The sequence below is a fragment of the Mus caroli genome, unplaced genomic scaffold (genome assembly GCF_978045245.1).
Source record: "Mus caroli unplaced genomic scaffold, Mus_caroli_1 scaffold_3, whole genome shotgun sequence".
Lineage (NCBI taxonomy): Eukaryota > Metazoa > Chordata > Mammalia > Rodentia > Muridae > Mus > Mus caroli.
In genome coordinates this window covers 6,481,730-6,493,983 of record NW_028227258.1, presented here as the reverse complement: position 1 = coordinate 6,493,983, position 12,254 = coordinate 6,481,730, and the positions used below count along the sequence as shown (strand labels likewise).

The 12,254-nt window shown below is 41.5% G+C and overlaps 1 protein-coding gene across 10 annotated transcripts in view; it reads right to left on the bottom strand.

Annotated features, from left to right (window-relative positions):
* St6galnac3 (ST6 N-acetylgalactosaminide alpha-2,6-sialyltransferase 3) overlaps nucleotides 1-12,254 on the bottom strand; it is a 532,491-nt gene that overhangs the window by 283,927 nt on the left and 236,310 nt on the right. The window contains exons 1-2 of one of the 10 annotated variants that reach the window (XM_029475448.2): nucleotides 5,167-5,433; nucleotides 3,840-3,880 (exon numbers count right to left, since the gene is read on the bottom strand). The exons of 8 other annotated variants lie outside the window; for them this stretch is intronic. In XM_029475448.2, the coding sequence (XP_029331308.1) occupies nucleotides 3,840-3,860 (21 nt within the window). In that variant the 5' untranslated portion in view covers nucleotides 3,861-3,880; nucleotides 5,167-5,433. Of the gene's footprint in view, nucleotides 1-3,839; nucleotides 3,881-5,166; nucleotides 5,434-12,254 lie in introns of those variants that run through there. One more of the 10 variants, XM_085835381.1, reaches the window with a different exon arrangement.

The following is a 12,254-nucleotide window of genomic DNA, read 5'->3' as shown; positions in this document are numbered from 1 at the left end:
TGAGAATTCATGCATTATAATTGTATGCTGTCGCTGCATTTAGATAAAATTACATGGCTTGCTCATCATTACAGTGGTCATCTAATTTATTTTTTCAGCTGATGTATTCTTTAGCAAGACAACAGCAGGTCCCAGGCTGACCAGGATCTATGGTTTTTCTACTCATCCCGAGCTCTGAAAAGAAATAAAGACGTTAAGGATAACATTGTCCACACCGGACTCTCCTGGACACATAAATCTGATACTGCATTTGCAAAAAAAAAAGCAAAAACAAAACAAAACAAAAAAAAACATGTCAAACTGGGAACAGGGAAAGATGTCTATCTGACAAAGAAAGTAAAAACAAAGCAAAGCAAATCAAAGTTAGAAACACATATAAAAACCTAAGCACAGTGGGATTAAATGTGCCATATAGAACATGAGACACCTGATATGAAGACAATCTAGATTCGAAGATTATCTTCCCGAGTATTTTTAAGCTTGGAAACCACAGTAGTATGAGAACCACAAAAGAAACTAAAAATGGGGTCAATGAAATATCTCCAAAAGGAAATCAAATCAAATGTTTCCTTCAAGAGGTATTGTCTATCATCAAAAGAAAAGACAAACCAAAGGAAACAAACAACAACAAAAATTCTAATAGCTATACAACATTGAGTTTCATGTTTTTCAAGACGAAGAAAAGGAAGACGCTCAACCAAGTGTATCAGACTAGCGAAAGCGGGATGCTGCTCATGAAAAGCCTCCCACGCACAGCGCTATGGCTGCGCTCAGCTCACACAGCAATCCAGACGTGCACATCCCTGGGACTGACTGCAGGGAACATGCTGAGTCCTGAGATGTGGGACAGAAAGGGCCTTGCCTCTCCACATGCTACTCTCAACTTTGGTGCCTGGCTTAGTACTGTCCTTCATCACTGAGCCTCAAGAGAGTGACAGGAGAATACAATGCTGCAAATCCTCCACATTATCAAAGTGACAAATGTGTCGGGAACCCAAGATGTTGAAAACAGCAAGTTCAGTTATTAGCCCCATAACACTTGCTAGTATTTGCTTCATGTCAGCCTCACCCATACTTAGACTGTAAAAACACTAAATTTTATGTTTTACATAAGACAAAACAATGATGTTAACACATGTTCATAAGTTTAACCCACATTAGAGTTGGAATAATAAAAAGATGAGCTGGTGGCCCCACCACTCACCTGCGGTGAGGTGGTATGGGTGAGGGAGAGAGACCCTTCCTCCATACCTTGCTTCTGGTCGCCTATGGCAGGCAGGAGATCTGTCCCTGGTGTCGTGAGAGATTAAGAACTGGTCTTGCCCATCACTGGCTGCAGGACTTGGTGGGGGACCCCACACTTTGCCCAGACAGCACAGTAGAACTGGCCCTGGTGGTATGGGCACAGGAGAGAGCTGGAAGGTTGATCAACTCAGCTACCACCCAGGCCCAGATCCAGAGCTTTGAGTTGGCCCACCCAACATCTATCCCATCTATGAACTGCTGCAGCCAGTCCAAAGTTGCAGGATCTCCATGACACAGGACAACAACAGGATGTCTGAAAGGAGTCCTGTGAGAATCCAGTCATCGTCCTGTAGCAGAAGCCAGAGGCCTTGAGCCAGACCAATGACTCATTGCAATGAACATTTACACGTAAAGAAGTGTGAACAAATGGGTGTACTATGGGACACACTGTAACACACTACCGCTTCCATAATGAGATTTTTTTTTAAAGTTTTTATTTTGTTTATTTTTGTTTTATATTTTCTTTGGGAGAAGAGGTTGCAAGGGTGCAGGGCAGATAGGAGGGGGACTAGGGTGCATGATGTGAAATTCTCAAAAAATCAATACAATGTTTTTTTTTTAAAGATGAGCTGGATCCCCTTCTAATAGAGAGGCATCAACAAACAATGCCTATGATTGACTTTAATATAGAGGTACAGATAAGTAATGTCTATAGTTGATCAATCAATGGGTAGTAAGAAACAAAAGCATATTTTTTTCTTGCCTATTTTGTTATAAATCTAAGACAGAATTCAAATTTAGCCATCTTATTGACAATTCAGACAATTCAGTTCTGCACTGGCATCTCACTCTGTAGCCCAGTCTATCCTACAGCTCCTGGTCCTGCTTCCTCATCCTCCAAGTGTTGAGATTCCTGGCAGGAGCAAGGCGCCATACCCAATTTTGATGATTCTAGTTAGATAGGCCACTGTTCTAGAGCTAAAGACATCTGTGTCAGCGACTGCTTTCAGACGTGTCACTCAGAGAGCACTTCCAACGTCCTTACTCATGACCTTATCCAGTTTTAGTTGTAACTTTAAAACAATGAAGGCTTAAATATGTCTTTTGAACCCAGTACTTAATAAATCTTGCAAGGGAGCTATAAGCACGAGTCACTATTTTAACCTTGTTTTAAAAATGTAGCTTTCGAAGTAAGTTGGATTTTTCCCTCAGTGTTTTGTTTGTTTTTGTTCTGTTTCACTTTTTATTTCTGCTTTGATTTTGAGGTAGGATCTTTGTAAACTGGGCTGGTGTGGAACTCATTACAAAGCCCAGGATGATCTTCAAATTCCGATCTTTCCGCCTCCACCTCTCACATGCTGGAATCATAGGCACGGCCTTTTTATTATTGTTAGTTTTTATCTTGAAAAACTTTAAGCCAGTACCAAATGAAATGGATAAGAGGATATACATAGTATCCTATCCCTACATTGTATCCCTATCCCTACACTCACAGGTATACTATAACATTTAACATTTTTATATAGTCTATCACTTAGCAATTCTATATATGCGTATGTGTTAAAGTATTTCAAAATACATTGTAGAACCCATGATCTTTCATAATATGTACCACAAACAGAAAATTTAAGAATAAAACATTTCTATGGAGCTAGAGTGACACTCAACAGTTAGAAGTGCTTTCTACAGAGGATACAAGTTCAGTTCCCAGCATCCACAACCACCTGTAACTCCAGCCCCAGGGGTCTGATGCCTTCTTCTGAACCCTAGGGGCACCATCTCTCACAAGTATATAATAACGTGTACACATAAGTGAAAATAAAATACAGTCTTTAAAATTAAACACTACTGTATACTATTTAGTTCACATTCAAATCCTACCAGATCAAAACTACATCAATCCAGTTTGCCATTTTTCAGTTTCTGTAATCATGCTCTATACAATGCTATTTATATATAAACATTAAGTATGATTCTAGGTTAGGACATTAGCAGCCTCAAAGGTGAGAGGGCAGAAAGGGAATGTCCTGAGCTGAGGATGGAGAAGAGCTGCTCAGAGCGAGGGACCAGAGACTGGCAACTAAGTTTATCACTAAAACCTACAACTCAAAACTGCAGAAACGTCCAAGCTGTGATGCAATCATGTGATTCTGAGAAGGAAAAGAAAGGTCAGATTATGAGCCCAGGCCTCTTCTTTTTACACAGGGACATCAACATCAAAAATCAATTAAACCAAAGAACAGGAAAACACAGAAACAGTCCCCCTTTGGCACCCACTGTTACCTCCATCCAAATGTGTACAAAATCATTAAACTGTGAGCACCATAAACAATTCTCCTTTCCTAAATGATGTACAGTTCTACATAATGTAGAGAAATCTCACCTTATCTGGCCTGGCCCCTCCAAGGATCTAAGTCATAAAGTTATTTTTCTGTCTGTGTTATATTTGCAGGCCAACTGTCAAGGTATTATGGTATATAATGGCTAATCTTCATTATCAGTTTGACTGGATTTACAGTCACCCAGGAGACACACCTCTGAGACTGTCTTTGAGGGTGCTTTTAGAGACGCCTATTGGGACATGGAAGACTCACCCTAAATGTGAGTGGCATCATTCCTTATGCTGAGTCAAAGCCTGGATCAAAAGGAAAAGAGAAAGCCAGTTAATCTCTCTGCTTCCTGACTCTGGATGCAATGTGACCAGCTGCCTCACGGTCCTGCCCCCACAGCTGGAGCTGTCCTCACCACCACAATGCCTGCATCATGCTGACTGTAGCTTCCAACCATGATCATCCAAAATATATCCTCCCTCCCTTAACATTGCCAAGATGCTATCACAGCAATGGCTGAAGAAGATACAGTGTCAGCTTCAGGTTTCCATCAGTACAACTGTTCCAATGTTCAAGAGCAGAAATGCTAAGGAGACAAGATGAACCAAGCATAGAAGGACAGAGGACCTCTGCTCTATGCAGCAATGATGCAGGACATACAGGAAAAAAAAAAAAACCCATAGCACACAGCAGTGTTCAGAAGGTCTTCAGCTTCAGGTCTCAGCAACTGCAGATCTCAGCTGTGGACCTTCCACATGTCCCCATGCACAGGAAGGGACATCATGTCCCCTTATCTGCAGACACTAACCCAGGTTAGCAGGCATCTCCCTGAAGGTCTTCCTATGTTGTCTTTACACTGACGGCCACTCTCTGCCCCTGTGGGGTTTCACTTCTTCAAGAGTCTCAAACACAAAAAGCAGCCTCAGAGAAAGCAAGGGGGAGGTGGGACATGCCAAAGGGACATGATAGGGAACACACATCACCATTAAAGGAATCTTAAAAATGGGTTGTCCCTGTGGCACCTGACTCGCCATCTTTGCACAGTGGATCTGGCATTCAACTGACATACACTGCTGAGCATCCTACAGGAATTCTACCCTTCCCCAAGGCGCATTTAGGTTAGATCCCTTGTTGGTCTCCAGTGCAAGGCCCCCCAGTGGTATCTGACTTATGTAATGAGATCCAAGTAACCGCCCAAGACCGGATTCTCTTCTTTAAAAAGACATTCAAGGTCTGGAGGTTTTATTGTGAGAGAACAGAGCGCTTCTCCTCCACTTGCTCTTCGCTCTTGCACTCTCAGCCACATGCACATTTGTTTCTTTTGTAAAAATTTATAAAGAGAAGCTCAAAACATCTTTGGCTTTGACTATGACATTTCTGTTTTAAAGCATCTACTCTGATGGACACATCAACCACATGGTCTAGTGTATTTTTCAGAAGACCCAAGTATTGTGTAACAGAGAGGAAGGCGCTTTGTTAGTTTGGTGCGTGGGTTAGTACACGAAGCACAACACAGACACATTCCACGGAAGCCTGACTGGACAGAAACTTCTGCACACAAAGCTCCTGAGACCTCAGAGCGCAATCTCACCCTCAAACCACCTCTCCATCTATGTGCATCATCCTCATCTGCTTGAGCTGCATAAAACTGGCACCAGCAGTTTCAAAATTCTTGGTTTTCAGGAAAGAAAGAAGATTAGAAAAATCTATCACGCCAAGGTAATTTCAATTTCTGCAGCCTCGCTGTGTCTCGGGAGATCTCAGTCTCACGTGGTTTGGGAGAGGGGTGGCTACGCCCGGCATACAGAGCTTCAAATTAGAGTGAGTAAATGGAGACTTGGCTCCGTGCTTTTGAAAGGCTGCCAAGCTCTGCTCAGCTGTCTTTTCTACATCAACTCTCATGTGCGAAGGAAATCAGAGAGAACAAGTTGTTGAGAACGATGCTCTTCCGCATGTGAAATGTACAGAAATCACAGGTGGTCTCCCGGACTAAATTAGACTTTCAGGGTAAATCAATAGGGTCAGCAAGTGCGGGAGGCAATAAAACTAGACCAGACCAGTCACGGCTAAATAATAAGTTATCCCTGTCAATGTGGAATCTTAGAAAAATAAGTGGCGGAGGCCACTTTCCAAGCGTACTCTGTATGGGCTATTTTAATTGGCAGGATGCTCTAAGAATAAAATTCTCTTCATGGCAAGTTCTCTCTGAGTTTCTAGAGCATAGATTTTGAGCACCAATGGGAGAAGAGGGTTTTCTCATTGTACAACTGGTAGAGTGTATTCAAATCCAATGTTTACAGATCTCTAAGTTTCATTCTCATTATGAGGCTTCTCAAATAAAACTCAAGCACACATTATAATCCATTAGACACTGGGTGTGTTGGGTTATGCATGCAGGGAGACCAGAGGTCGAGGTTGGGAGTTGTCCTGTATGGTGCTGTGCTCTTTGTGTCTCTCTGTCTCTCTCAGCCTGTCTCTGTGTCTGTCTGTCTGTCTCATTCCAGGACCTTACCTCTCTCTGCACTAGTCAGTTCCAGGGTTTTCTGAGCAGGTGCTGGGGACAGACCTGCAGGTCTTCATGATTGTACAGCCAAGCACCTGACCAAGCCATCTCCCTGGCCCTTGTCATTTTTTTTTTAACATAGTACTCTATAAATTACATGAGAGAGTCAATAATATATCATAAAACAGGTTTTCAGTTAGATTATTTTGACAACGGTCGGTGACCTTAAGTATTCTAAGCTCATTTAAAGAAGTCTAAGCCTGATGTGTTCTGTTTTTTCCTTCTCTCTTCTCTCCTCCCTCCCCCTCTGTGGCCTCCCTTCCCCCCAGCCTGGAACCTGCCTGCTCAAGGGTGGAGCTACCGGCTCATTCGTCCTGCCACGCCCACTGCTGGAACCTGCCCTCTGCTGCCTGGAGGCACACACGTGTTCGTCCTGCTACTGGACCCTGAGTTACTTGGCGGGAAATTGGGTTCCCTCCCCCTTCCTTTATAAACTGAGTGTCTGGAAATATTAAATTGAGTCTTGATCCGAATGTTGTCTTGACTCCATTGTTTCTTCCTCCCCGTCTAGATTCCTCTCTTTGCAGGGAACTGCCATTCTCAGTTGAACCGTTCGTGTTGTGGACCGCGGGCGGGCCGCAACAGTTGGCGCCAGAACTGGGACCTGAAGAATGGCAGAGAGATGCTAAGAGAAACGACTGCTGTGTGGAGCTCCACAAGAAAGGAAAGAATCTTCGTATCGGAGGAGCATCGGAGCAACGGACAGGTACACATGCTAGCGCTAGCCTAAAAAATTTCAGTTTTGTAGAGTGTTGCTGGGGATGCGGTAGGATACGAACAAGTTTGAAGCAGTGCTGACCCAACACTGTTTCTGCTTGGGGTCAGCAGTTTCGTTAATCGGAACTAGATACGGAGACAGGCGGTGTGCCGCAGTTTTTTAGAAAACTGCTTAGGTGGAAGAAAGAAGGGTTCAAAATCATGGATCAGGCGATTGTGTTTAGTTTTCAAGAGTTGCTTAAGGATAAAGGAAATTCATACCGGAGAAGGTATGGGCTAAGCTGAGACAGCGTTAAGCCCGAGCGCTGGTTCACTTAGGTTCAGCAGTGAAGCTTAAGAGGAGCTAGGCACAGGCGGTAGGCCGTGGCTAGAAAAAAGCTACATTGTTAGGTGTGAGAAAGGAAAGGGTTTATTAAAAGGAAATTAATACAGGCGGATTGCCGCAGTTATAAAAACTGCATCATGAGGGAGGAAATTGTCCCAAATAGCAGGAGTACTCTGCCCCATTTTGTGTCTTGTTTATGTCTGGTGCACCAATCTGTTCTCGTGTTCAATTCATGTATGTTCGTGTCCAGTCTGTATGAATGAATGTTCTATGTTTTATGTTGGATAATAAAAATGGTATAAAAAACTTTATCTGCAAGGCCGAGAGCTGCCACGTGTTTCAGCCAAAAACCAGACACGTGGCCTAAGGCAGCCCTAGAGGCTGAGTCTCTTAAGATATTTCTAGTTTAGATAATGATTAATGTGGTTCCTATCCTAAATAGTAAAATTTAAGATAAGATATAAAACAATGCCTCTTTATTAAAGCGTTAAAGCTTGCTTTAATAGGTATTCATAGGTATTAATTGATATCCAAACTTCGTAATATGATAGTAATGCTTCTAATATTGATTTTAAAGGTGATAAATTGTTTTAAACATAGGTTTTGCTTTCCCAAATTTGTAGATATTATCCTAACCTTGCACAAAAACTTAAAAATTATGGTTAAAACTGCCATTGTTCCATTGACTGCAGCTTGCAGTTTGATTGCAAATTTAAGATTAATGCTCAGATTAAAAAGTATTTTACCTTTGAGTCAATACAGGGCTCTGGGCAGCCCCAGAGCGGCTTGTGGCCCTTTCTTTTGTTTTGCAAACAATGCCTAAAAAAGTTTTTCCCTGTGTTCAAGAAAATTTCTTTTTAACAGTGTTACAGATCTATTCAGATGTTTAAAATAATGCTTAAATTCAAAGATTTATGCTTCTAGTAAACTGGTAATCACTAGAAAATTTTGCCTCTATGTATGGCTAATATAGCTTTACATTATGTAAGAAAAATGTTTATTGTTTCTGCTTCTTTACAAGAAGCCAAAAGTTTTAATCTTTCAGTATATATTGTTTCCTACGTGGAAAATATTTTATTAACTAATGCTTCTCAAGGGAAGTTTACCTTAAATCCTTGCTCTCACCCAAAAGATTCAGAGACAGTATCCTTTTGTTATTTGGTGTTTTGGTTTGCTGCAAGGGGTTTTGCAAAAAATAAAGAAAGCTTTTATAATTGTTGTTAATTGGTAATTGAAAATTAGTTGTGCCCAAGACAATTCTTTGGCAAAAAAAAAAAAAACATTATTGTAAAGTCATTTTTCTCATCCTCCCAGCCAATCGTTTGGCCCACGTGGGCCCAACTAGCTGCTGTGGAGCAGAGTCTTAAGACACACAGTTGCCCCTATTCCAGCACAAATAATCTGGTTGTGTGCTGTAGATGGTGTTTTAAAATGCTGAACAATCAAACCTTAATTTATATATTGATAGTCAATGCTATATCTCTGAACTCATAATTACTTAAAATTGTTTGTCCCTCAGATACTATTAATTCTCAAATTTACAATTGCTTATACATATTTCTAGTTAATAAATAAATAAATTATGCACGTGTGACTCTTAATAACTTTTCTAGCCTTCTAGTTACAACCGTTCCTTAAGAAAAATGATTGAAAGTGCAATCAGTCACTGCCCCTTTACAGCCAAATATTTAAAATGTTTTGTCCAAAAAGTTATTAATTCAAAAGGTTAGATATTGTAAAATTTTAAACTTTAACCTCTTAAAAGACAAAAGAGAAATTGTATCCCCATATATACTATTTAGTGCATTTCCATGCACACTATTTAAAACATACCTTTATTTTCAAAATTTGAGATTAAAATGTCAAATTTAATAAATGCTTTTTAGTATCTTAAAAGGATCTACTTATTGGCTTATAGATTGATCCTAAAACAGCTACCTTATTAGGAAAGGGAAAAACAAGTTCTCTCCACAGAACTCTACAAAAGCATATTGGTAATTCGTGTGCTGAGCTGACAGGTAAGTTAACTCAGTGTCCCGATTAAAAGGACTAAAGGATTAAATTCATGTTTTAGATCCATCCTTACTTGTCATTTTTCCAGTTTAGACTAGCTTCTAGCCTTTTAACTTTATGGCAATAGTACATCAGAGACTGTATATTCAGACTTAGTAAAATTAGTCATTTAATAGAGTCATAATGATTTTTCACTCTTCTTCAGTGTGACCAGCCATTCTAACTCAATCTTAGACTGGTCTAATATTCAGTTCAATTATTAGAGATTCCTATATTCTAAATTACCTAGCAAAGTTAATTCAGAGCATATCCCCCAAAGTCACCAAAGGCTCATCTTGCCTTTACCTTATTTGTCCTAAACTTTTTGCAAACTGACATTAAAGGTCAGTCTGCAGCGGAACGCCACTGGCACCCAGTTACTTCTAATTCTTATGCATTGGTAAAATGGAAGGACGCCCTGACTAATAAATGGAAGGGTCCAGAACCAGTTCTAATCTGGGGAAGAGGCTCGGTTTGTGTTTTTTCACGAGATGAAGATAAAGCACGGTGGCTACCAGAGAGATTAATTCGTCAGGTAAACACAGATTCTGTCTCTCCTCGTAAGTATCATTCTACAAACTAAAATTCCTCTTAAGCTGGGAGTGGAAGCTCTCAAAAAACACTGTTTCCTCTGAGCCAATTCCCCTACAAAAGGCCGGAGATAAACTTTAGCTTTACAATTTGCATCTAAATAAAGTACCTTGACTTCTCCAAACAGAAAATTTACATTACTACACTCTAATTGTTTAGTATTCTTCCTTCTCTCAAGCAGGTCAATCTACATTCTCCGGTTCCCCGCCCCTAAGAGCAAACAGGTGGTTCTGCTAATCTCCCTTCCAGGGACATCCCAGCATGTGGCTTTTCAGTCTAAGATAAGATTTAGATTTACCAGGAGAGCTAGGGAAGTAGAAATTTCATATATATTTACAAAGATTAGTTCTTATTTTGATAGATATAGGCTTAGTCCCTTAGCTGGCCTCTGGCTTTTCACCCTTGCTGTTACTGCAAGGTGTCCTTAGTTCCTCAGGCTACTGGGAATAACAGGGATGAAGAGGAAAGACTTTCAGCTCCTATTTTAACCAAAATTAATGGTGTTAATAGTGACATAATTCTTGTCTAGGCCTTGCTAAATCTGAGGTTGACAAGTCTCATATAGAGACCTCGCAATAACTCAGAATTGCGATACTGATTCATAATCATATGAATACGGTATGGGTACCGCTTGGCGCAGGAGATTACTGCGGAGGGAAGGTCCAGTTTGACCGTTTCTGAGTTCCCTGTGCGACACACCTGATTTGAAAGAGGTTGGTATCTGACTCCAGCTAAAAACTAAAAATACTTAAGGCTCTGCCTCCCCTCCCCTAAAGATACCAAGAGCCACAGATGTGAGTCGTTACAATGCTCACGGGAAGAATCAGGCCAATGTCCACCCAAGTCAAGGTTAAGGCCCACTCATCTATGGATAAAAAAAATCATTTGATCACCTCTGTTAAGCATTGCCTATTTAAACTTAATTAATAGGGGGGAGAGAGATTGGAGACTTTGCTGTCGTAAGGGCAAGCCCTTCACTGCCTCCCACCCAAAAAAATAAAAAAGCCAATTGGCCTTGTACTAGGAGCCAGCCAGTCTTAATCTCTTCTCACTGTTTCCCTGCCTTTCACCCAAAATTGTGGATAATTATCAGTTCAGTGTTATTCTAAAATTGTTTAGCTAAACTCAGCCAGGGTTCCAACGCCCTACTTAAAAGGCAAACAGGTGGCTACCTATTCAGCACTAATTAGCATTATAAAGTCAGAGCCTACAGCCCAGTGCTGGTATTCAGTCAGTGCTTTTAAGACAGTCTCAGCCAGATACAGTTTACCATTAGAATAGTTAGGGAATCCCACGGAAATAGGTTTTTTCTTTAGCCCTAGGAACTCAGGCAGAACTATTGAACATAGATAATTTTTCTGCCACAGGCCACCCCCTTTTTTATTTTTGTTTTGTTATCTAATGGGGGGAAATGTGGCCTCCCTTCCCCCCAGCCTGGAACCTGCCTGCTCAAGGGTGGAGCTACCGGCTCATTCGTCCTGCCACGCCCACTGCTGGAACCTGCCCTCTGCTGCCTGGAGGCACACACGTGTTCGTCCTGCTACTGGACCCTGAGTTACTTGGCGGGAAATTGGGTTCCCTCCCCCTTCCTTTATAAACTGAGTGTCTGGAAATATTAAATTGAGTCTTGATCCGAATGTTGTCTTGACTCCATTGTTTCTTCCTCCCCGTCTAGATTCCTCTCTTTGCAGGGAACTGCCATTCTCAGTTGAACCGTTCGTGTTGTGGACCGCGGGCGGGCCGCAACACCCCTCCATACTTATGGGCATAGGAAAGTATACACACATCTGCATACATATTCTTAAAATTATTCTTAAACAAATGCATAGGGGCATATGTCAAAGACACACTAGAATCAGTTAAGAGGAATCAATAGGACAATTAAGTTAGTTTAATAGACAACGGAAAAGGCTGCCAGAGCTGAGCAGATGGATAAATGGACAGACAGGAAGGGTGGATGAATGGGGGGAAATGGATATGTCCTTCAAGCTACATATCCAGAGAGCATAAGGCTCTGGGAGTAAGCAACCCCATGCAGTTAGAAGTCCTTTCCTTGTGGCTGGACAACAGTCACTTGCACCTTGGTTCTCTGCATGTTAGTAGCATCTAAACGTCACAGGCTCTGGACTGTAAAGAATAAGGCAGATGAAATCCCATTGGCTAACAATCAGGTGATCTTTCAGTAGGCTTGTTAGAAGATGCTCTAGAATGACAGCCACTCCATGGCAGGGCGAGTGTTAGGGAAAAGAGGAGGGAGTGCAGAGGGGGGAGAGGCTTGTGGTCATGTGAAGCAGACACATTCCACAAGCATGGCCATTCTGCCCTCAGCAGACATCCTTTGTCCTCATCTGGCATGTCATTCTAGGTGTCTGCATTGTGCTGATCAGACCCCACAGCCATCAGAATGGTGAGCAGGGTAAACGTCACGGTT